This window comes from Cyprinodon tularosa, unplaced genomic scaffold, assembly GCF_016077235.1.
Source record: "Cyprinodon tularosa strain WSP-4 unplaced genomic scaffold, ASM1607723v1 ctg762, whole genome shotgun sequence".
Lineage (NCBI taxonomy): Eukaryota > Metazoa > Chordata > Actinopteri > Cyprinodontiformes > Cyprinodontidae > Cyprinodon > Cyprinodon tularosa.
Genome location: NW_024039521.1, coordinates 351,261 through 377,789, shown reverse-complemented (window position 1 = coordinate 377,789; position 26,529 = coordinate 351,261). Strand labels below are relative to the sequence as shown.

The window sequence follows — 26,529 nt, the reverse complement described above, 5'->3', positions numbered from 1 at the left end:
CTATTTTTAATAACTGAGATTCTTCATAATGTAAAACATTTCTAAAGAAAGCTTAGTAGGTTTTTCTATTGCTTTTAATTACAGCATTATATATGTGTCAGTGCAATTGTAATTCTTTATCAAATAACTCAATGATAAATATTAACCTTCTGACTACATTGGCTCCCCTGCACTGTGGACTTCTCTGACCTTCTGACTTATCTTTACTCTGATGTGAAGCCCACAGGAGTTCAAAAGTGCACGTGTAGATCAAACATTAAAATGAACAACGTTGACCCTATAACAAAATCACTTTTGAGGATTTAAAAACAGTTTGAGCTGCCATGCAGATATTTATCAGAGTTATATTCTATTATGGGTGAGAACACTGCATGTTTAGAAGCTAGATTTCTTGCTTCTATTGGTGGATCTTAGGTCCAGTCTTGATGTTTTGACTACTTGCCTATTCCTGTATATTTACCACGGCCTTGATGTCAGGTTAATAAACATACTTAAAATTAGTAAATATATAAAAAGAGAATCATTTAATGCCAATTAGAATGAAGTTGTAGCTAAATGTGGAAAAATGCAGTGCTGTGAAGACGTACATGTACAGCCATGTATCATTCAGTGTTTTTACGTGCAGTCAGGTAGACAGTAGGAGACATAGAGCTGTCTACTCAGTATTTATATGGCAACAGCCAGGTCAATAAAAACATCCAGAACCATTTCCTCTTGACTTAGAACATCTACATGGGACATTCTGGCCCCAACGTTCCACAGAATGCTGCAGGAAACTCTAGATAATGGCAAATTTCCAGTTAATATGAATTCTGCCACCATTAGTCTCCTGCTTAAGCCAGGCAAAGATCCTATGTTTCCGACCAGCTATCGTCCCATATCCTTAATTAATGTGGATATTAAAATAGTCTGTAAAGCTTTAGCAAAACGGTTAGATAAAGTCACGCCTCTCATAATCCACCCAGATCAAACTGGTTTCATTAAAGGGAGGCAGTCAGCTGCTAACACACGCAGACTGCTGAATTTAATAGATTATTCCTACAGCAAAAATCTTAAATCCTATATATTGTCCCTTAGATGCAGAAAAAGCATTCGATAGAGTAAACTGGAAATTTTTATTTGCTACTCTACATAAATTTGGCTTTGGCAATTCCTTTATAAATTGGTTAAAAATATTATACAGCTTCCCAACAGCCTGTGTCAGGACAAACAATCAAACATCTTCCAGTTTTTGTCTCCAGAGGGGCACCAGACAGGGATGCCCACTCTCCCCCTCACTTTTTGCTATTTTTATTGAGCCTCTGGCTGCTACAATCAGACAAACAAATATGATTAAAGGTATAAAAGGCATGAAAATGGAGCATAAAATTAGTCTTTACGCAGATGATGTATTACTTTATCTCCAGCACTCAAACACTTGCCTCTCTCAAGTGATTAGTTTACTAGAATCTTTCTCAAAAGTCTCAGAATACTCTATAAATTGGTCTAAATCTGTAATACTACCAATTAATTGCTCTCTACAGAATCCCTCAGGTCTACAATTGCAATCAGGAAATATCAAATATTTGGGAATTACTGTGTCATCTAAACTAGCTGAGTTACCAAAACTCAACCACACCCCTCTTTTAATGAAAATAGAAGAGGACCTAGAAAGATGGAAATCGCTTCCGATCTCCCTTTTGGGTCGGGTAGCCTCAATTAAAATGATGGTCTTACCCAGAATTAACTACCTATTTTCAATGATCCCAAATAAACCATCAACCGAATGGTTTAAATCTCTAGATTCTTCCATCTCTAAATTTCTTTGGAAGGACAAACCCCCTCGTATCAGCTTAAAAACACTACAGAAAACTAAAGACAGAGGGGGACTAGATTTACCTAACTTCCAATACTACTATTTAGCAAATAGATTACAATACATCTCTAAATGGATAAAACATAATCCCTTAGATGAGCCCTGGATAGACACAGAACAGGATATATGCAGTAATATAATAATCTCAGATTTGCCGTTTATTAGCTCTAAGATCAAACGGCACCCATGTTTCAAAAATATTAACATTTCAGTTTCCCTGACAGCATGGTGGGAATTTTAAAAATACGAACTCATCCTTACCCCCCTTGCAGCGTACCCCTTTTGGAATAACCCTGAATTCTAAAAAAAAATAATGTGAAAAATTTTATGGAAGAATAAAGGTATTACATATCGGATCATTTGTTTGGGGTACGGGTTTATCACATTCCCTAGATTAAATTTGAATAGGGGCATTAAAAAAAATAAATTCTTGAAATATGAGCAAATCAAAGCTAAAATTAGAAAAAAATTTAAGCAATGATGGAGGTTTAATAATTCCAACTAAAATATCAGAGTTTCAAAGAGTTAATCCCCCCCAAAACTGTCAAGTTATAAGGACATCTAAACTGGAGTACAATATCCTTCCTATTACTAAAGGGGGAGGATTTTCAGTCAGCTTTGAACAAAAAAATGGGCTCGATATGTCTAAGAATTTTAAATGCCCAGAAACCCCAATTTACAATTAATTAAAACAAAACCCTTTTACAGAGTGACTTTTAAAAAGGTCAAAGATTTTTAAGAGGGGTTTTTGGCAACAACATCTGTCCAAGTGCCAGGCAATTTCGACTTGAAAATTTATTTTCCGCGCTATGGTTATGCACCCCGGGTTTCAGAGATTTGGGTAAGGTATGTAAGGGGATCTTCACTGTGCCTGGGTTGAAAAATCCTAATTCCCCCTTCAGTTTGCTTGCTGGGGTGACTTTGAGGGAAAGCTCTATGGGAAAAAAATCGGTTTTGCTTGGCTTCACTGCTTATGTATCGCAAAGAAAACTACCCTCATGAATTTGGGAAAGATTAAGGTAAACTCAACATCAACGTCAAAGATCTGTTGTTGGTCAATTAACTTGGGGACGCATCTGCCCCCCAATCAGAACCGATCTCTCGGGGCTCCCTTGCGGTCCCACTTAGTGTGTGGGGGGCTATGGGGGGGTTTTGTGGGGCCAGGGGGCTAGTTGGGGCCCCTTGGGGGCCCGGGGGGCCGGGGGGGTGCTCGGAGTGGGGTGCCTGGGGGGTCTGGCCCGGGGGATGTTGCCCCTGTCGGGGCGGGGTCGGGGGCGCCGGGGGGGGCCCCTGCGGCGGTCGCGTGCGGTGCTTTGGGGGGGTCCTGGTGGGGCGGACGGGGCTAGGGGCCTGGGGCTGTGCGGCTGGGTGGGGGGCCCCGGGGCATGGTTTTTTTTGTGGTGCGGGGCGGGGTTTTTTCTCTGCGGGGGTCGGGGTGCCTCGTCTTCGGTGCGGGTTTTTCGGGGGTTTGGCCGTGGTCTTGCCGTGGTTTGCGTCGCCGGGGGGGGGGCGTGGGTTTGGGTCGCGCCTGGGGCCGGGGTTCGTGTTTGTCTGTTGTGGGGGGGTTGCGGGGTCGGGGTCCCTTTGGAGTGCCCCCGGGTGGGGTGTGGTTTGTTTTGTTTGGGGGGGGTCCCGGGGTACCGTGGTGCGGTTTGGGCTCGTGCCGGTTGGGAGTGGGGGTTGGCCGGTGTTTGGCGGCGGGGGGGGGGAGGGCCGTGGCCGGCGGGCCCGTCCTCCTCTCGGGGGCCCTGTGGGCGGTGCGGGGCCGGGCGGGGTGGGTGTGTGCTTCGCCCCGGCGCGGGGGGGGGTGGTGGGGTCGGTCTGCTGCTTTCTTTTTGCTGCTTGTCCCGGCTTTGGCGGCTGGGGCGGGCCTTGCTGCTCTGGCTCTTGGGGGTGCCGGGGGGGGGCTGCTCTGTCTTTGCTTTGCCGGGGGGCTGTGTTTGTGTGGTGGTGGGGGGCGGGGTGGTTTCTTTGTTTTTTTGGGTGGGGATTCCCCCCCCTGGGGGCTTGGTTGGTTTGCCGTCGGTTGTCCTGTCGGCCTTTCCGGTGTTGTTTCTTTTGGGGGCTGTCGGGCCCCCCGCATCCCGGCGGTGCGCTGCCGGGGGGGTTTCCTGTTCGGGGGGGGGCTCCCTTTTCCCGGGGGGAGGGCAGGCATGTTGACTTTTTGGGGAGGAGATCGGGGTGGGGGGGTCCTCGTGGGGGGCGGGGGTGTTGGGCCGGGCTTTTTTGCGGCCCCGGTTCTTCTCCGGTGAGGGGGAATTTTTAAATTTTTTTTTTTTTTGTTTTTGTTTGTTTTTTTTTTGGGGGGGGTGTTGTGGGGGGGTTGGGGGTTTGGGAGTGGGGGCCCGGGATTTGCGCTTAGCTGTTTGTGGGGCTTTCTTTTTCTTCGGATTGGGGGCTGGGGGACCGGTGTTTTTGGGGGGAGTCGTTCGGGGGGGGGGGTGGGGGTGCTGGCGCCGGGTGCCGGGGGGGGTTTTTTGGGCATTGCCCGGCCCTATGCGGGGGGGGTCTGGGGTGGCCCTTGGGCCTGGGATCCTGGGGGCATTGCCCTTGGGGGCGGTTTTCCCCGGTGGGGGGTTCGGGGGGGGTTCTTTTTGGGGATGCTGTTTGGGTTCTGGGCCGGTGTACGCCTGGCTGTCTGCCCCTGCTCCCACGGCCTCTGGGTGCCGGGGCTGGGGGCCGGCCTTGGGGGTGGGGGGGGCATGGACTTAAAAACCCTTTGGGAAAAGTGCTTCCCCCTCAGGGGTTTGCACTCGTATGGGGGGAAGGGGAGGGGGGGGGAGTAGGTATGATCCGGCCTGGGATGTCTTTGGTTGTGGGTGAGTGCTTGATTGTTTTTAGGGAGGGATTACATCTCGGAGGGGGGGTGGGGGGTGGGGATAGAGGGAAGAAGATCTTTGAAGGGTTTGGGGCTGGCTCCCCTGTCTTTGGGCCTGGGCGTGCTGCCCCCTGGGGGGGGTTGTCCCGGGGTTGGGGCTCTGGGTGTTGGCGTTTGGGGCGGTGGGTTGTCCCTTCCCCTTTTTCATTTTTTATTTTTTATTATTATTTTTTTTTTATTTCCTTTTTTTATTTTTTTATTTTTTTTATTTTTTTTTTTTTTTTTTTAAAATTTTTTTTTTTTTTAAAATTTTAAATTTATTTTTTTTTAAAAAATTTTTTTTATTTTCTACTTATTTATTTTTTTATTTTTTTTATTATTATTATTTTTTTGGTTTTACAGGACGGGGGGGGGGTGGAGTCGGGTCCCTGCCGGGTGGTGGTGGGTCTGCTGCGGTCCCGTCCCCCGGGCTATGGTGGTGAAACTGGGGGGGCCCCCCTTTTTGGGGGGGGTCTCGGGGGCGGGGGGGGGGGGCCTTTGGGTCAGGGGGGAGCTGGCTCCTGGGGTGTCGAGGCACCCCCCTCCCTTTTTCCCCATCCCAAATCCCCCCTCTGCCTGCTCATTTATCGGCCAAACATGTAGGGGGGTTTTTTTGGGGGGGGGGTCGTTCTGGGGGGCCCACCCTTCTGATACGTCCCCCCCCCCCAAAATTTTATTTTTTCATTTTAGAAAACCCCTTCCATTTCATTTTTACAACACATCTTGAGGGCATTTTGGGGGGTGGGGGGCAGGGCCCCCGGGGGGGGGGCTTATTTTAGGGCCTCCCCGGTCGGCCTCCTCCATCCCCCCTCGCATCTAGACATTGAGGGGTTTAGGTTGTGAAGGGGGGGGGTTTTGCTGGAACCCTCTACTCCTGAGGGGGGGTGGAGTGTGCCGGGCACCCCCCTCTTTGGTACTCCCAGTTTTTAATTTCTTGGAGCAAACGCAACAAACCCTTCGAGCGGGCGCAGTGAGGTCGGGGGCTTTCACACCCTGTTCTCCGGCTGCCGCCGGAGTCTGGGGGGAGGAAGAGCGGGCCCCTGGTCCGGGGTTTTGGCTGGGGTGGTCCGGGGCTAGGTGGCTGTGGGGGGGGGGTGTCACCCTCTGTCTCCCCCAAAAAAGGTTTGGGTGGGGGGGCAAAGAAGTGCCTGGTTGAAGGTTTTTTTTTTTTTTTTTTTTTTTTTTTTTTTCTTTTGGGGGGGGGGGGGGGCGGTTCGGTTGGGTTTGGCCCGGCGGGGTGGGTGGGCCCCGGTCCGGGGGGGGGCCTTGGGGGGGTGGTCCGGTTCCGTGTGCGGGGGTGGGGGGGGCGGGTTGAAGCAGGGAAAAAGATGGGGGTTGGTTTTGGCGGTTTTCGCCGCCCCCCTCCCCCCACTCCGGTTTTTGGGTTTACTTTATGGGGTCATCCGATAGTCCCGGGGACCGACCACCGGGGTCACCGGGTTTTTGGTCTGGGATTTGGATGTGGTGTTAGTGTGAATGTGTGTCTGCGTTTTTTATTTTTTTTTTTATTATTTAATTTTTATTTTTTCAATTTTTTTTTTTTTTTTTCCTGTGGTAGAGTGGGGGCAATGGGAGGGGAAAGGCATGTTGAATGGTGTGTTTTTTTTTTTTTTTTTTTTTTTTTTTTTTTTCTTTCCCCGGTTTGGGGTCTCAACCCCCCACCCTCTCCCAAAAACATCTCAAGTTCCGCTAAATGCAGAGCCCATTCCCCCCCCCCGCTCTCCCCCCTGGTGGCGCGGGGCTTTTCCCCCCGGGGCACTGGTGGAGTGGGGGTGGGTGCCCGGGGGACGCTGTCTTCCTGGCGGCCCCTCCGCTGGCCCCCCGGCCGGGGGGCTTTTGGGTCCTGTCTAGGGGTGGGGTGCCTTGGGGCTCGGATCCTTGGGGGCCCGGACTGGATCCCCTTCGGGTGGGGTGGGTGTTTTGTTCCGGGGATTTTTGGGGCGGTGCCCGGTGCCTCCTGATCCGGTTTTCCTGGGGGGTGTTTTTTCTGTGCCGGTTCTGTGGTATCGGGCGGGGAAGGGGGGGGGTGGCGCCCAGGTGGGGTGGGGTCCCTTGGGGGCCTGTTTTGGGCTCCGGGTTTTTCCGCTAAAATTTCCTTTGCTATTTATTTTAATTGAATTATTAATTTAATTTATTTTTTTACCTATTATTTTTTTTTTTTTTTTTTTTTTTTTTTTTTTTTTTTTCTTCCTTGGGGGGGGGGAGGGGGTTGCGGGGGTCGGTGTCTGGTGTCCCTGTCGCATTGTGGGGGGGCCCCTTTTTTTTTTTTTTTTTTTTTTTTTTTTTTTTTTTTCTTTGGGGGGTTGGCAAGTCTGTTTTTTTGGGGGGCAGGCGGGCCCCTTTGGGGGGGGGGTCCCGCTGGCGGCGCGCACGGTTGTGGGGGTCCGGGGGCTCCGGGGGGGGGTGGGTTTTGGGGGGGGCCGGTCTGGGGGGGGTGGCTGCGCTGGCTGGGGATTCGGGGTGGGGTTTTTCCCCCCTGGAGGCATGGCGGGGGGGCTCTGTTCCACTGATCGCCCGGGGGTGGGGCTGGGCGGGGCGGGTGGGGGCCTGGGGGGGTTTAAAAGGGGGGCCCGGGGGGGGGGGGCCGGTGGGGCGGGACTGCTCTTGCCGCGTGGCGGGGCCTGGTGCGGGGGGGGGGGGGGGGGTGGGGGAGTGGTGGGCTGCTTTGGCATGTCCGGTGGGGGGGCGGGGGGGGGTTTGCTCCCCGCTTCTTTGTGCCCCCTCGGGCTGCTGGGGGGGGTTTTGGGTTGCGCCCGGGTGCGGGTCTGCTCCTCTTGCGGTTTTTTGGCCGGGGGCTTTTTCTCTCGGGCTGATTTTGTGCCGGTGTGTTTCGTTGCGCGCTGTTGGCTTTTGGGTTTTTGGGGTGGGGCTGCGCTTTTGGCGGGGGGGCGTTTTGGGGGGGGCCCGCGGCGCTCGTGGCCCGGTTGCGGGGTAAGCGCAGGGCCCCGGCCGGGGGCGGGGGGCCCCTTAGTGTTTTCCTTGGTGGGCGGTCGCGGTGGGTGTTGCGGAGGTTTTTTTTCCCTCCCTTTGCGGGGGGGGCGGGGGTGTTTGGTGTCTGTGGGGTGGGGCGTTTCGGTCGGCGCCGTGGGGGGGGGTGGTGTTCGGCGCCCGGCCCCACTTCGGGGTGGGCCGGCTGCCCGGGGGGGCCCCCGGGACTGTCCCCCGGGCTCCCCGGGGCGCCGGCCCCTGGGGGTGGTGGGGGGGTTCCTGTGGCTGTCCTTTTTCCCGCCTTGGTGGGTCTGATTTCCCGGGGCTGGGCCCCCCTTGGGGCCCCTTTGTTTGGGGTCCCCCTTGGGGGCCTGGGGCTTTGGTCTCCCGGGGGGTGGGCCAGTGGCCGGGGGTGTGCCTTCCGGCTCTCCACAACCACTATTGAGCATTTTTTTCTATGGTTAAAACTTTACATGCACAAGTTCACCCTCACAAACAACTACAGGTGCTAGGCTTCAGGTACTTAGAGATTCACTTCCAAACAGAAACCCCACATTCATATCTTCAGGTAACACAGAGTACATGTCAGACTTAATAATATTACTTTAGTGATAGTTTCAAGGTGTTTGCTTTATTGTATATCTCGTACCATGTTTTTTGGTTGTGCTGTTCTTTTTTTTTTTTTTTTTTTTTTTTTTTTTCTCCATCTCATTACAGGTGTTGAAGCAGACTGAAAATGTTTTGTCATTGTCTCCTTCCTATCTCCTCTTTCTTTCATCTTTTGTCCTGTTTTTTCTTTTTCTTTTTCCTTCTTCTTCTTCTGTTTTTCTGCTCTACTTACATTGCAGTGTCCATATGAACTGTAAAACTCCCTGCATAATTATAATAAAGCAATTTATATACATGAAACAAGTGGAGCGGTATGGCAATTGCGATACCGCTACACTTGTGAAAGTAAAATCTGTTGGGCTCCTTTTGGCATCAAGACAATTATTCTTATTGCCACCTTGCCAGACAGGACACTGTAAAAAAAAAAAAAAAAGAAAAAAAAAAAAAGAACATCTACATGTTTGTCCTCTTGATATCACTGATGATGACCAGACACAACGAAACCTATAGTATTCTAGGACAGTTCTTCATAGTCAATGCTATGTGAAAATACATGTATAGTATTTAACTTTGATTAACTGAATGGGTCGTATTATATGAAAATTATTTTATTCTGCTAAAGTCCATACAAGTTGATAAGAAATAACTTTAAAACATTATTTTAGGTGCACAGTGGCTTTCCGTCCTCTTGCTTGTGAGCTTTTTTAACATCAGCTTGTTTTCTTGCAACATGTGAGTCTACCAATGACAGCACCTGTCTCTGCTTTGAATGTTGCCAAACACTGAACCTATCAGAAAAAAATCATGCTTTGTAATTTCTATTGGATATATCCAATCTAAGATGATCCACTCTGTTTCTCAAGAAACTCTTCATTAAGACAATGTTTAGCGCTTCAGCAGACTTTGACCCCCCTCCACCCGATCTCCTCCCTCTCTCAGTTCACTCTTAGAATCGCTCTTCCTAAATTCTTCATCCAGGCTCACGACAACTTACAGCATAAAGTCTTCTGCCTGGATCTGAGCACCAAAGCATTTATTTTCATTCATATCAATAACACCTTTCTAATTCTCTCTGTTCTCCATGTGAGTCTCCCCAGGCTGAAATAACTATTGAGAATCATGTGTCCTTTTTTCCTAATACATCCACTATATCTGAATTAATTTCTGGCTGAAATGTGGCTAAATGTGAATAAAACCTTTAGGAAATTAAAGCAGTTACCATAACAGTAATGCTTTAAAACCTTTTATCTGATATAATTTGATTTCCTAAATAAATCAGTAAATTGAAACTCTGAAACTTAGCTTATATTAGACTGGCACATTACAGTGAAATCTCTTTGGTGATAAAGAGTGTGCAGTGAACTTTTTTATGTGATCAGACCTTTTGTTCTGAGAAAATGTCAGCTTGTAGCCTTCCAAATCCCACCTTAATATTGAAGGGCGAAAAAAACAGAGATCATAAAGTACTCCTTGCCCTCTTTCAGATAATATCATTTGAGAATGTCATATAGGTACTTAAGCTGTTTTACTCAAAGAGATACCAACCACACAACACTTTGCTCTGTGACAAATTATTAAACTACAAAACATTGCAGGCAGCTTTCAGACTACACTGATTTTCAATCATCATATTTTTCCTTACTTTTTAGTACTGTCACCTCCAAAACTCTTCAAACTAACACAATGAGTGGCGGCCTAGTGGTTAGAGCACAGAGCTTGGAATCCTGAGTCAGAGCTCGAGCCCCACTCCCACAGATTGCCACTCTGGGTCCCTGGGCAAAGACCCTTAACCCCAAACCGCTCCCCAGGCCCAACAAAATGGCGACCTAATGCTCCCGAAGAGGATGGGTTAAATACAGAGAGTTAATTTCATTCCTCTGTACTCTCAACAATGTAATGACAATAAACGTTGGGGAAAAAAGAAAAAAAACATACTTTATTTGGGAAACACTTCATTTGGAACCTCTAAATAACAAATGAGCAAGGTTAAGTTACATTAGCTAAGGAAATTATTGTGTAATAAGGGAGGATTTAATGCAGTTTATTCTCACTGTAATAGTGGTTAAAGAAAGATTTACATTTAGTGTCTCTTAAAAAGTTTAAATATTTAATAAAGTAATATAGTTTTAGAGAAGTGTAGCACAAAATGTAAAGATAGAGTTATCAAATGTTTTGTTGAAATTAGTCAAAATCCGGGTCAAAAGAACCATGTTCAGAAAAACAGAGTGAAAATAACTGTGAAAGATTTGAGAAAACTAATAAAAAACTAGCAAAAAACTATTCTACAAACTTTCTAAAATATCCCAGATTTTCCACTGACCTAGAAAGCCCAGGAGTAGAAGGTGTTCAGTGCTCAGCGACATCACCAAGGTAAGGAAAGAATCCCACAATAAAGAATGAACCGTTTTTCAAAGCTTTTATGGGCTAATGCGAGACTTTCGATTAACAATATAAATCATTGTAGATGTCCTATAGAAAGTGTAAAATTAATTTTTAAAGGTCTTAGATTTAGAATCTTAAATTTCAGAGTTTCAGGACTTTAAAGATAACTGAAAAAATGGAAGAAGCTTGTTTGGTGTTTCTGTACAACTATCTCGATTATACTAATCTGTAATAACTTAATTATCACCTTTATATCATTATCACCTTTGTGTCTAATTTATTGCCTGCATCTTTTTTTCATTTCTTTGAATGGCTGTTCCTATCACTAATTCATTACAACCTCGATCAGGCTACTGTCTAGACAGTTCAGAACAAGAAAGTGGTGGTAGGTAGAAGTAATAATGGATGGAACTAGTACGTAATAATGGCTGCCTCATTACATTATTAAACTGTTGTTAAATGGGAGCCAACACTACCATGGTCGTATCATAAAATTATGAAGAAAGGAAGGATAAAACAACTCAAAATAATGAACAAGAGACTTCACTGGAGCATCCAGTAACTGCTGTTTCTGCTCTTCAAAAGTGTCTGTAAATGTCTAGTGGGACCCAAGGCACCAACAGAAAAGTCTGATTAAATGTGGCATGACAGTTCTTTAAAACCATTGGATACAGTACCCCCATTCTAAAGTAGCATTAGCTAGATAGATAGATCTCTATATACTGTATCTCTATATGTATTTTGCCTACATGAAGGACATTAACAATGTTGAATGACATAAAATGCTTAATTTATCTGCTCTTACTCAACTCTGGGAAATGTTGCTAAAGGAAAACCATGACTATCAAATTCTTTGCTTTACCACAATAATCGTTTGTGAGTTTGGTCAACTATTACAGTAAACAGTTACAGACAACATAACCAATACTAGCTTATTCAGGTAGCAACAAGCAAGATAGTAACTGGCAGTGTTGGCATGAATGCGTTCAATGAATGGCATTCACTGAATATGTTCAAACTTTCAGTGAACGTTGAACTGAAAAGATCAAGTATGAAGTAAGGAACATGAATGAGAGCCATGTTCACTCTGAGGATAATGAGTGTTCAATTGATATAGACACATTCCATTGGATAATGCTATGTTTTATGTCCTTATTAAGGCAAACAACATGACAGACCAGCATGTCCACTGCTAGTACTTGTATGTGATTCATACTCTTCTACTGGTATTTATGATTCCAGTTTTGCAGAGCACTTGGCAGATATTTATGAACAAACAAAAGAAGACTTGGGCAGAAAAAAACTCATTTTAGTGCAAACTGTGTCCACCAGCACTTAACAAACAAGTAGGTAGGTCAGCCATGTCCACTTCAAATTTAGAGCAACAAATGGTGTTAAAGCATCCAGTCTATCCTGGGAAATATCTGCTACCTTATGAGGAACATAAGAAATAATTTTGATATAGATTTCTTTTAGCAGAACCTGGATGTGCCTATATGTTTCTGAAGTTATTTTTAATTTAGCTAAATAAAGTCTTTACTACACATACATGTGAGTGGGAGTGGTGCCCTAGTTGTTAGGGCAATGCGCTTGGAATCCAGTGGATCTGAGTTCAAGCCCCACTCCCACAGACTGCCACTCTGGGTCCTGAGCAAAGACCCTTAACCCCACACTGCTCCCCGGGCGCCGCACAATGGCATCCCACTGCTCTCCAAGGGGATGGGTTAAATGCAGAGAGTGAATTTCGTTGCCCTGTACTTGTGACAGTGTAATGACAATAAAAGCTGGAAAAAGAAAAATGTAAGAAAAAAAAAAGCATACAGTATACCTGGACTGCATCAACATTTTCTATTTCTTTCTATATATCATGATCACACATTTAAAAGGTGAAATATGAGGTTCTATTGTGTACGATTGAGGATTAAGTTACCAAATAATCTTGTCCTAGTTCATTTATGGGCTTGTGAACTTAGCTACTTTGAGCTTGTTTTTTTTTAATATGAACTGGCACAACGTTGGTAATTGGATTTTACTTTAGCCTTAATGCAAAAGTGAAAGCCCCAGTAAAAAAAAAAAAGACCAAATAAAAATCTGTTTCCAGAAACTGGTTATGAGTCCAATGAGTTTTAGACATGGGTCTGTATGATCATTAGATAGTGGTGGTGAACTCTGGGCAAACATGACTATAATAGGTAAACTATAAGAAAGTCTTTAGTTTGTAACTGGGAAATACATTGTTTGAAATAAACATATTGTCTCTGTTAAAAAGAAGAATCTCTCAGTTTAGTTCTATCTGTTAATGGAGGTATTTCAACAAAATTCAACACAATTCTCTGAATGCATTAAAAAGCCAACAGTCTGACAAGTCCTTCTTGGCAGAGACATGTATGTAGAACTAGGATAAGAAATGAATAAAATAAAATACCACTATGCTAGCTGTTTTTGAGCTGATAAGATATGACTCATGATTTGTGTTAATTTAGCATTAAGACATTTTATTAGCGAACCTTATTCCAGGAATTATACTAATTAGGCCAATGACCACTTTGGCTCCATTTTCTATGCATCCTAGCTTTTTAAAAAAATAAATAAATACAAAATACCATCTCACAATGAAATTAAAAAATGCCAACAGGCTTCAGCTCACTAAGAATGCAAGCTGTTACCACTTTTGTCTTAAATAAGAACCCTAGGCTGAAAATAACAGCCAAAGGTTTTTTATTTTTCTTTATCCTTTCTTTCCTTTAATATTTTTCGGTAAGATAAGAAAAACATTGTACAAGGCCAGAGAAAAACTCTGCATAATATTGCAATTACTATAATCGATGAGTCTATATAAACTGGTTTGAGCGTATTCGGACTGCTCTCCACAGAAAAAGCTCTTGCTCAAGGGTTTTTGTAACCAGTAACCCAGTATGAATATGGAAAAAAGGCAGATGGGGAATTCATTACAGTCTGAGTGACTGAAAAATTATGTATGTACATAATTTGCATTCAAATACATGAACAAAACATCCAAACAAAAAAGAAAACCAGAATTTCCACGCTGCCATGTTACAAAGGATGCTCAGGACTTACGATAAGGTCCTTTCCAGCCGTCCTCCTGTTGAGCCGATAATTTCTCCAAGTGTACAGAATGTTTGGCCCAAAAAGTCCTAAGCATGACAAAGGTTTATAAAAACAAGACTTAGCTGCACAGTGAAGCAAAAGGATGGTGACATGGTAAATCTTTTAGTAACAGCAAAGACGTTTTTCACATTTTGTGACATTTCACCAACAACCGGCTTTATGAGCTTTATGTCATATAACATCACAAAGGAGCACATAATGCTGAAATGAAACAAAAATAAGATTTGTATTGACTAAAAATTATGACTTGCATTTGCATACAGGATTCTTTTGTTTGAAACATTTTATAGATATTATTTTAACACTAGCTTTATTTAATTAATGAAAAGTCGGCCTCTATGTAATTCAGTCTCACTCACATTAAACAGGATACTCTGGTCTGGTGAGAATGAAACTTAAGTTCTGGGCTTAAATGTAAATAAAAAAAAATCCCCTTAATATACCATACCTGTAGCCAAACACGGTACCGGCTGTGTCATGCTGATGGGATGGTTTTAGCCATAAAAGTAAAGCTGGTTAAAGTTCAGACTTACTATCTACAGTAATATGACTATGCTTCTCCAATTAAGGTTAAAGCTGGTAAAATGACTTTTATTTTAGACTTTTAGTTTATTTATTTGAAGATTTGATTACAGTTGAAAATACAGCAGCTAAAAATACATAAGTGTTAGATTATCCAATTATTTACAACATTTTAAACTACACATTTTAATACATAAAGATGGAAAATAAATTTGATGAAAAATTAAAGATTATTAAAAGTTTAATTTGTGTGTTATAGCACACCTATGATTGATGTTATGTGTAACCTCAATTGGCAGGGCTGACATTGTTGTAGACACAGTATTAAAGAAAATGTTGCATCTATTGACAGTATCAGCATCAGTTTAAAGTTTCTTATTATAGATTTTTACACAGGAAGCATGAAATTATTCCACAGATACTATACTGAGTGCTATTTTGTCTTATTTTATGTCTCTTAAATAACATTTTACAAATGATTTGTTCAATGAATTGTTGATTTTTTTTTTGTCTTAGATGTACTCTTTTCATACAAAAGTAATGCAATGGAAGATTAACTCAGGAGGGTTACATCAAGGTTTTTGCTAGACTCAGATTTGTAATTCCTGAAAAAATAAAAACCTTGTATCATTAAACGTATTTCCCTCCACTTCACACAAATATACATCACAAAGATTGATCTATCACATAAAATCATAATAAAATTACTTGACGTAAAATAAGCCGAATGGGTATGAAGATGAATTCAAGCTATAATACAAAGAAAAGAGAAAACTCAAAAATAGATAGATATATTTTAAAGAATGTCTACCTTTATAAAACACTTTATCATGTCTAAGAGATAAGCAGGATCAAAACATCCCATCTGTGCCCCTCGATTAATACTAGGGATTGAGGACTCAACAGTAGCTATTAACATATGTAAAATTGATGGGGACTATTAAATAGATATCAAAGCTATCACATTTCAATCTCATCTGATTGAATGGCAATTTCAAATTGAACATTAACTTTAGAGTTTAATTCACCATATATGTAGGCATGCATTAACCCAACAAGGTCAGTCCCAAAGATGTTTTAGATGGTAATTCAGCAGCCTGTCGGAATTATTGGCAAATGTCATCAAAACAGCAGAAAATGGGCCAGCTTTGTTTAGTCTATTTGGTGAGTAAGGTTTTTTTTTTCTCTCTCTTTCTTTAATGTTTATAACCTCACCACAGATTACAGAGGAAAAACATGAGGCAACATAAAAAGCAGAATCGACTTGCTATAATCATACTCAGCACCAAGAACAGAGCGCGGATATTTGTGTTGCGTAGGCATGAGGTCTACTGTAGGAGTGAGTCCCAGCGAACTAAATATGTGTGCGGCCTCTATGAATGACCTGACATGCACAATATGCCGTAGTACACTGAATAGAAACCACAAAAACTGCTTTGAAGCAAAATTCTGAAAGTTGCTTTTACCTGAGCCAATGAGAAAATGCAGACAGACAAAATGTGGCACAACACAACAGGGGAAGCTTTCCAGGTGTCTGCGATTGTCCATGATTAGATAGGCAACATGAAAGCATGGGAGAAAATTCAATACAACCACAGTAAATGACTCACATCACAAAATTACTTGATGACTAATGAAAATGGAAATGAATAAAATACAATGAGTCATGAGATTTAAAATCTGTAAGTGTATGTACTCACCTTCTGCTCTCCAGAGCGAGTTATTTTAGGAGGACAAAATGAAAAAGGATAAATAAGTTCAAGGAAGGATAATACCACAAATAAACTTAAACATAAAATAATTCCTTAAACAATAAGATCTGGTACAATGACTTTTGTCTTTAGGTTAGTTTGGCAGACTTTACTTACATGTTTGGATATGTTACAGCTTCTAGAGTCAACATTGTACCTACAAAGACAAAGACAAATCAGTTAATTGGGGTCACTTTTATGTCAATAAAGTAATTTTGTACTCACACTTTGCTAGATTCCTTGGTTTTTTTATTGGTCATGCTTTGGATTATTTTTGGCAGGATAAAATAAATAGAAACATAAATAGAAACATAAATAGAAACTTTTTTTGTCCGTACATTTACTTCACTAGAGCGGGGCAATTTCTAACTAGTACAGAGTGGAAAAAACTGTAGTAAAAAGTAATATTGGGGTGAAACATATAAGATAAAGTTCATGTTTGAAAATATTAACCCTTAGCTATCCAATGCTGACTAATTGAATTACCTCTGCAAAGTGCCTTGAAATGACATGTGAATTGAATTGAAATCATAGGTGAGGGAAATAAAGTAATTCATAAAAAATGATCAAACTCCATATAGATAGGAGCTCACTCTGGTGTATGTCCTAATTAAGCATCATCTTGCCAGGAGCCTGATTAAATATAGATTTTAGCACTTCATTTTCTTTTCCCAGTGTCTGAACATTTTAGGCCAGATGTATTATCTGAGCCTATTTGGCTGAGGATATCTGAAAGCAGACTACAAATAAATTCAGAAAATATAGTCAAATACACATTAATTTTAGAGCTTGCTGTTTTCTATGAAAACACTTTGAAAGAAAAGGCTTCAACAAACATAATCTGTGCTTTCTAAAGTTATTATAGTTTGCTACGTACTGTAGCTACAGTAAAATGCAGGAAACTGGAAAAGTCCTGAAATACATTTTAGGACCATTTTAGAATATCAAAATATTTGACTATATTAACTTCTGTTACACAGTAAAATAACCACTTAAAGTTAAAATATTAACACTTAACACTTAGTTTTGTGATGAACGATATTGCTATTTACAGTATTTTAATGCAATAGAGTTTGGGGGGGCACAAAAACTTTTGAACCAAAGCAGAGCCCAATAAGAAAAGTTTGAAAAACACTGATCTAGAGTAAAAAAAAAAAAAAAAAAAAAGATTTTTTGTGTAACAACATTTACACAAAAGCTGAGAACAAAAATATATAACATGATTCATTTGCTTTCATTTAAAACAAATATCCCTGTTTCTGCATGTTGATTATTACAGTTATAGTGAAGTTATTTATTTTTATAATAATAACAGATTCTTCTTTTAACCCCTGACTGGGTTGTAACATGTTCGATCTGGTATTTGGATAATTCGTCTGTGGTTCACAGTTCTAAGGTTGAAAGGCCGTCATCACCCTACACCACAAATTCTCTCTCAGATTGCTGTCTGGACCCTGGCTGGGCCTGTATTACTACTGCCAAGCAAGTTAAGTAATTTTTGACAGAAATATACTCCTACAACTGCAATCATGTTTTTTTTATAAAATAAAAAAAAAATAAAAAAAACATATTGAATACTTACACGTCAAACCTTAGATTCTGTCTCTCTTCAAAGAAGAAATCCAGCACAAACTTCCTGACAAAATCTGGATTCCGGGTGTTGTCTATTACCTCTGTCCTGCCAAACTACATGAATGGAAAAGACACAAGATTTTAACTATTAGCAGCTCTGATCCAATAGTTGGTATTTGATATAACATAAAGGGGCAAATGGATAAATAAAAAACAGGATAAAAAAACAACATTTTGATTATCAAAACAATAATTTGTCTTTCAAAAATGGGCCCATGTTAAAACATCCCAAGGTGTCTGCACTCGAGTCTCTGACCCCAGACAAATCAGGAGCGGCACATCGGTCTGATCATCTACCCCCCCTTGTGTGCCCAGAAAGCCCCACTTTTATCTCCCCCACTGAGCCATGCTGTCTTTCTATCAGCCTGACAATCACACTGGTAATACTCCTGTGGGTCGCTGGCCTTGCCTTCATTGGTCTGGCCCAACAGCCCCGTGTAATGAGCTATTGATTTTGGCACCGCCTCACTGCAACCTCAATACCTCGACTCATGTCTTCAGAGGCCAGTACAGATAATCCTTGCTATCAACTGTCCCCCAGCCTATCTATTACCAAACCTTAGCAGCGGAGTGCATTTTTGGGATTTCAGGGCTTTAGGGATAATGATATCACAGACAAGGTAGGTTGATCTGCACCTTATTGTTGCAGATTATAGATTTGTTCCCACTACAGACTATTATCAAGAGGTAAGTAGAACCAAATGAGAGGCCAATATTTGTTTTTATTTTTGGCTGTATACATTGGACAAATTAAGTTTTTACTTTGAAAACCAAAATATGTACCCTATGAACAAGAAATGGCAGAGTCCAAACCACAGTTCTATGAAAAAGTGTTTGCTTGTGGTTTTAGGCAGGCTAAAAAAAAGTGTCAAATCACCAACCAAATTATATAATTGAATAAAGATAACCCAAATGAATGCAAAAAGTTTTCTAATGAATCTATTCATTAAAACAAGGCATACATCCAAACCAACCTGGGCCTCTAACTACAGCTTTTTGCCCCTAAACCTACAGTAATAACTAATCGTGCCGATCTTGTTAAAGCAAATGATATCAAAGATTTGCCTGAACTTCCATATCTTCAACTTCACCGCTGATTACTTTTACTCAGCTCTTCATTGCAAATATATTTTAGATTAGCCCCGTTAGTACGAGCAACTCATTTAAAAACATTTTCTTTCTTTAATTTTCTTATTAATACTTTTGCCATACTTTGCTCTTAAATATTCCTCCTATTCTAATTATTCATTTTAGCTCTCCTTAAATATTCCTGTTGATGTTTAACAACAGCTACTGAAATATGCTTAATAAATGAACTGGTCTTGCTCTGATGTATCTTAGAATATTGTTAATATTGGTTAAATGTTCTTGCACCGCTTTCTAATAGAGAGCAAAATTAATGATTTCATCAAAATAATTGATACATGTGTTGCCATTCTTTGAATCCTATCCATATAACATAACCAAAACCTCTGAAAATTTCTGAGGTTTGCGATAATCTTAAGCCTAGCAAATCATCCAGGTCCTCAGGCAGAAATTGAATCCAGAACCATTATGCTAATACCACTGTATACTAATACTTTGCAATTGACAGGGAGGCTTTTTGTTTTAATGAGATACTGTATTTATTCCAGATATGAGTGGCAGCATTTTCTCCTTGTAGAGCCTTTCTGCTTTATACTTTGGGGTAGTGATTTGATCTGATTTTTATAGTATTTACTGAATGTTGTTGCAACCTGGGCAAATTATATATATAAAAAAAAAAAATGTTTACACATATTGCTGAACCCTGTTTGGGCCATTTGCTCCCACCCACTGTAGAGAGAAACATTTTTAATTAAGAGGCCCACCAAAACAATCAGCTAAATTAAACCAATCTAATATAACACACTCAAATACTTAATTAGTGCGATGGGGGGCATAGAAATTAGTTGTAATTGAACAATTAGCTTTTAATGCACTATGTTAATACATTAAAACAGCCAAAACCTGAATATTCTCCAGTTTGAATATCTAATATAAAATAAAAAAAAAACCCATGAACTTAATCTGCTATCTTGGTTTTCTGAATCAGCGCTTAAGATACAACAACATGTTAGAGATGGTATTCAAGAATAAAATAATTAGCTGTAATGTGTGAGATGGCATGTGAGTTAAAGAGAGAAAAGTGCTGTAAAATATACACACAGCCATTCAAGATTTCATTCCCAACCTACAGTATGGACCTTTTCCTTTCCCCTTCCATGACATTTCTTGATTGGTTACTATCAAAAGGAGCCATGAAATTTATTTTAGTTTTGTTGGATTGATTTCAATAAAAAAAAGGATGTTAAGCAATTAGTTTTAATTGAAAATAATCTACATTAGCCCAACATTACTAGTGATTGAAGAAGCCATAATCAATAGTGGTGCTGCTGTTAACTGTTTGAATAATCTGTTAACTATTTTTGCTTTGAGTACTTTCTTTATTGCCAGAATGTGGAGTTTGCTTAATGGGTGATCTTTCACAGAAATTAAACCAAGTGGAGCTAAAACTAAACCAGATCAGGACTTCTGAACAGAGCTAATTTGTAGATTATATGCTACAAATGCTACATATGTTTTATGTTTTTTATACAGTTTGGGATTGCCATTTCAACAAATGGCATATTTCAGAGTATGTATAATGGTAAACAATTACTTTACTAAATTAGTTGACATCGATTGATAATTGAACATTTCAATAATCAAATAATCAGTCTTTATCTGATTATTTGTTTCTTCTCTAATCAATGGTTGTTGTTTGTTTAATTCTGACATTCGACAATTTAGTAATATAATTAAGGCACTTAAGATCTTGCCTTAGGTTTATTTAACATAACATAATCTCCAACTCTTAGAATTAGTCCATCCTTTTTGCCTAAAAATTGGCAAGTAAATATTTAGAGAATGAGCGAGGGAACAAAACATTAGGAACTACTCATTAACAGAGAGAAAGCTGTAAAAATAACATAAAGCATCCACCCCAGAATAAGCACAATGTTTTCCTCCAAATAATCCCCTGCAGCAAAGAATTGTGTGGAGGGACACCATAATGGTCCCAAGCTGAAGTTTCATCAAGCTGCTGGCTGCAGCCACATAAAATGCCTGAAGTGTTTAAACCCAAAGTGAAAGCAGAAACAGAGAGTGTATGGAAATCAGCTAGTAGAGAATGAATGTAGCTTGTGGTAGTCCTAATTCCTAGAAGTCCTAAAGGTTGGGAAGGAAGTTCAAAGGTTATGACTTGAAAAAAAAACAAGTCAATTGACCTGACCCAGAGGCAAACTGTAACACAAGCAGTAAACAAGTCAGAGTGTTGCTGCAGGGATGGTGAAGAAGCAATGGTGATAAAAATCATACCACCAACATTTTTTAGGTTTTTGTTTCAGCTACTGTATGTGCTGTTTAACTCTGGTTTTAAACTATATTTCTTAATAAATTCAGTATGTTGTATGACAAGCATTGCCCATTAAAAAGAATAACTATGAAAATAAATAAAAAAGAAAATGTATGGATGTCAAAGGGGCTTATTAATGCTTGCAAAAAGAAAAATGTGCTATATAAGGAATATATTAAGGCGAAAACAATCGATGCTGAAAACAGGTATAAAAAATATAAAAATAAACTCACAAGTATTCTAAGAAGCTGCAGAAAAAAATATTTTAGCTCCAAATTGGAAAAGAACAAGGATAACACAAAAGGATTATGGGCAGTTTTAAATACAATTATTAAAAAAGGGAAGAAAGCACATTCTTATCCAAATTACTTTATCCATGAGAATACAACAATAACTGATACTAAATGTATTGCTAATGAATTTAACAAGTTTTTTGTAAATGTGGGTTCCACTTTGGCAGATGAAATCAAAGATGATGATGAGGCAGAAGCTGAAGCTATTAAAAATGTGGAAATAAATAAGAATTCAATGTTTTTGAATGCAATAGAAGAGGAAGATATATTAAAAATTGTGCATGAACTTAAGCCAAAAACCTCTGCAGATTCTAATAATATTGACATGGAATCTATAAAAAAATTGATAAGAGTAATTGTAAAACCACTGAGGTATGTGTTTAATTTATCCTTCCAAACTGGAGTATTTCCACAAGAAATGAAAACTGCCAAAGTGGTTCCACTATATAAAGCTGGCGAAAAACATTGTTTTACAAATTACCGTCCTGTGAGCATTTTATCACAATTTTCAAAGATCTTGGAGAAGTTATTTATTAAAAGATTGTTGTTTGGCCAGATGTTTGGCTGTTATAAATAAAGCCCGGCATCTTCTGACCAAACAAGCTTTAAACACATTATATTTCTCATTGTTTCAGCCCTATTTAACTTATTATGTTGAAGTGTGGGGCCACACTTACAAAACAAACATTCAACCACTGATTATTATGCAGAAGAAAGCAATACGAGTAACGAATAACAAACATTATAGAGATCACACTCATTGCTTATTCCTAGATTCAAGAGTTCTTAAATTTGTAGACCTGATCGATTTCAAAACTGCTCAAATTCTTTATAAAGCAAGAAATAAATTACTTCCTGCACACATACAAAAATTGTTTACAGATAGAGATGGAAAATATAATCTAAGAGGAAAATTACATTTCAAAACTAAGTGTGTTCGAACAACAAAAAGAACCTTCAGTTTATCAGTTAGTGGAGTGAAGCTCTGGAACAGCTTGCCTGAAAACATTAAACATTGTAAAAGCATCCAGCAATTCAAAAAACAATATAAGAAAAGTATTTTTGATGAATACAAAAAAGAATAATGTTATTCAAAAAGTTATACTGTTTGTCTTACTGTAATCGTCCTTTACCACCATGACTTATGTAACTGAGGGGTAGGGTTTAATAAGCTTATGCTTCATCCTGCTCCTTTTTGAAACATGCTGTATGTTTAGGTAGCATTCTATGCAAACATTGTAAAATCATGTCATGTTTCAAAATAAATGAAATGAAATGAAACTACTGTTTTGGTGCAGTGGAATGATTTTAGATTATTGTTAAAGAAAATGTTTTCGGTTTAGCTGCGACATGACATACAGAGCCAAACTGCATGGAGATTAGCCAAAAAAGATGCCATGAAATTGAAAAGTAGTTAGTTGAGAAGAGCTTGACTGATTATAGGTGTTTGCAGCTTCTATCCAACTGTAGCTGATTTTTTTTTATTTATTCTTGTTTTTTGTTTCTCAGTCTCAAAATTACAGCTTGTAACAGCAGAAGGAATATGTTATTTGAATCAAATAACTTTTTACGTGTTGGAAAATGGTAATTTTAACATCAGTAATTGTCAATTGAGATCTAACTAACTAGAGGAGACCTCAAGGAATGCACTTAATTGCCTAGTCATTAAAAACTAATAAACCAAAAACTCAAAATTCAGAAGAACATAGAGAAAAATTCTGTGTCTCTTTTGCAAGAGCTTTACATCCCACAGTGAGATTTGCCTGAAGTCTTCGATGTTCTAAAACTGTTCATTTGTGGGTGCCTGAGAGGAGGATCATAGCTGGTTGCTAAGAGTAATGGAACCACTTATGATCATGAAAAAAAATCACAAAGTGAAATGGCTGAAACAGTAAAAGAGTCAAAATAAATTCCAAACTACAAGTATTACAAAGCTGATAAGAAGAAAAACAAGACATATGGGGCTCATCATTCTCATTAACATATCAATTGATAAAGTGATTCAAAACAAAAGGTTTTTGTATAGATATACCATTTTCTTCTAAAACTACATTGAGAAAAGAATGTTGACTAAGATGAAAAAAACTGGACATACTAATATAAAACATCCAAGTCCTCCTTAGCAAATCTGCTCCTGGCCATGCCCCATTTGTGATACTTTGGTTTATCTCACCAGGAAGTGTGTGACATCAGTAAATTAAATAGTGAATACACTTATGATTGTTTCTGGACACAAACGTTTCTTTCTGTTATCACTAAACAGGAAGCGTGCCATTGTTTTAAATTACTTTAATCAGGGTTATTACTGGGAGGAGACACAGAGGGAGACCCAGGATATGCTGGAGAGACTATGTTTCTCGGCTGGCCTGGGAACACCTTGGGATTCCCCCGGAGGAGTTGGTACAAGTGACTTGGGAGACATCTGGGCCACCCTACTGAAGCTGCTGCCCCCACAACCCAACCACGGATAAGCTTAAGAAGACGGACGGACGGATGGACGGATGGATGGACAGTTATTAGCTTGTAGTTTGTAGCACCCCCTAGTGTTCTGCCTGCTTAGCTTTTGATTTATCAAAAAAGAAAGGGGTTTAACATAAAGCTTAAAAGGCAAGGACATATAAAATGTATTGTATGTTTTATTAATGTAGTAATTAAAATATAATTTGGATATTTAAGACAAAATTATAAGAGAAAGATTTATTTTTGAATTATGAACCATTACGAAACTTTTTACAAAGAAGAACAAAAAGTTTTACAACTATAAACACAATGTTTAAGGTTCCATATGTCAGGAATCTAGTTTGTGTGGTCTGTTTTTGTTTCTTTTTCTACACAACCAGGTGGTGCCCCATCCTCGTTGGGCCTCCCTGCACACCTGCGGCTCATTGGATCATTATCTGGAGGAGTATTTAAGCAGTGGACTGTCACTACCTCGACGGGTACTCTACCCAAGCTGAGTTTAGCTGAGAATAACTGAGTCTTTGTTTCACTGAGCCTAACCTTGTTTTTTGTCTTCGCCTTTTCGGCAGGAAGTCATCATGGATTAACCTCCACAAGTTCCGTTCAAGTCCTCCTGGATTTCCAAGTAACAGTCCTCTCTCATACTCCTCTGGGTCCAAAGAAAGTCTACCTGTCCGCTCTCCAACAAGTCCCCTCTTCACTAGATCAACCCATACTGACTGGATTTGAAGCGAGAGAAGAACCCCCCCAAACATGAGTCCCTCACTAGCATAATGCTAATGGCATCCAAGATTTCCACGGTACCTGAACCCACCTCTGTGAACTTCCCTCCTCCCTTCCAGTTCCGGTTCACCAGCCCTCTGAGTACCAGATCCAACCCCTCAACCCTTACCGCAATAAACCTGTTAAACCTTTGCCTTGCTCTCTGAGTGGTTCTCTGCATTTTGGGTCAGAACCTTAAATAATGACACACGTCTTCAAACTTGGAAACAAACTCTAGAGGATTGTTTTTTTCTGTTGTTTTTTTTTACTTTTTTGGAACAGTGTGACATTAAAGGAATAGTACACCCAAAACATGATTAGCCTTCATTTTCTACTCACCCCCATGCTGAACAACACTCTGGAGTACTTTTTTGACATCTCAAATGCATCTGGAGATCTGGGAGGCTTCTTGCTGTCTGCTGACATTCAAATAATGGAGGTCTATTGTGCCCGAGACAGAAAGGCCCATAAAAGTCCACAAAAACGTGTCAATATTCCTCCATACTGCTCGTCCAATGTATTCCAAGTGTCCTGAGTGGGTAGCATCCAGAATTTACTCGAAACGAAGTCATTTAGAATGTTTTTAGAGCATAAACAGTAGTGTATAGTATTTCCTAAAAGCGCGTTCACAGCGCTACGGAAACCGCGGCAGACCAACCCAGACGAAAGTGAGCATTCAGCTCGGCAAAGAACTCCTGCTCTTCCTCAACACTGAAGTCCTCAGACATTTTTCTTTCGTTGTTTCTTTCTTTGCACAGGTAAACAGCACATTTCTTCTTCTACGCTTGCATCGGCAGAGCAGACGCTGAATGCGCACTTTCATCTAGTTTGGTCGCCGGCTTCCGTAGCGTCCTGAACGCGCATGTGCGCGCTTTCAGGAAATACTATACACTGCTGTTTATGCTCTAAAAACATTCTAAATGACTTTGTTTCGAGTAAATTCTGGATGCTACCCACTCAGGACACTTGGAATACATTGGACGAGCAGTATGGAGGAATATTGACACGTTTTTTGTGGACTTTTATGGACCTTTCTGTCTCGGGCACCGTACACCTCCATTATTTGAATGTCAGCAGACAGCAAGAAGCCTCCCAGATCTCCAGATGCATTTGAGATATCAAAAAAGTACTCCAGAGTGTTGTTCAGCATGGGGGTGAGTAGAAAATGAAGGCTAATCATGTTTTGGGTGTACTATTCCTTTAAGTATACATATGTGGACATAAAAGGAAAAAAACTAAAGTTTAAAACAGAAGATGTCCTTCCAAAACTTTTACAAAAAAGTTATAGGTTCCACCTATAACCTTTGTCTCCACAACCTTGGACCTCGAATCTTACGGGAATTGCAAGATTATCTGCTCCGGTGTCACTCTGTGTACAGCAGGTGACAAGTTGTTTACTTGACTAATTGCAGCACAGTTTTAATCGTGTCTCTGATTAGGACCTTCCTAGAGGTGTGAGGTAACTTAAAGGAGAAGATCAGCAGTTAATGATCTCCCTCTTTAATGATGCAAACCTGAGTTCTGTTCTGTCTAAATTCTAAAAACTCTTGCACTTCCTGACAAGAGAAAAGAAAACGTTTGTATACTGTAACATTTCACATGCATACAAAACCAATCCTGTCCCACATTTGTCCCTGCCTCTTTAATATAAATCACTACCCTGCAGACATAGACTACCTGTAAAGACAGTGAGTACAGTATGCAAACTAAGGAAGCCCTACAAGACTGATGTTTGTATTTCTGCAAGAGAATGAGCTCTTATTTATACTTTTTTGAGACTCCTCCATTGATACTGTGGTTGAAACTAAAACAAATAAATATTTCCCATATAGAATCTATGGTTCGACAGTAGGGTGAAGATCCTACTTCACACAGGACTCTGCAATCAAATCGCACAATCTGCAGAAGTAGAGAGCAGCACAAAGAGAATTAGG

The 26,529-nt window shown here is 40.6% G+C and overlaps 1 protein-coding gene across 1 annotated transcript in view; it reads right to left on the bottom strand.

Annotated features, from left to right (window-relative positions):
• The window catches only part of LOC119773514 (copine-9-like), a 165,129-nt gene that overhangs the window by 80,406 nt on the left and 58,194 nt on the right, over positions 1–26,529 (bottom strand). The window contains exons 5-8 of the mRNA XM_038270498.1: positions 17,616–17,719; positions 16,151–16,190; positions 15,983–15,985; positions 13,710–13,786 (exon numbers count right to left, since the gene is read on the bottom strand). Coding sequence (XP_038126426.1) covers positions 13,710–13,786; positions 15,983–15,985; positions 16,151–16,190; positions 17,616–17,719 — 224 coding nt within the window. The remainder of the gene's footprint in view (positions 1–13,709; positions 13,787–15,982; positions 15,986–16,150; positions 16,191–17,615; positions 17,720–26,529) is intronic.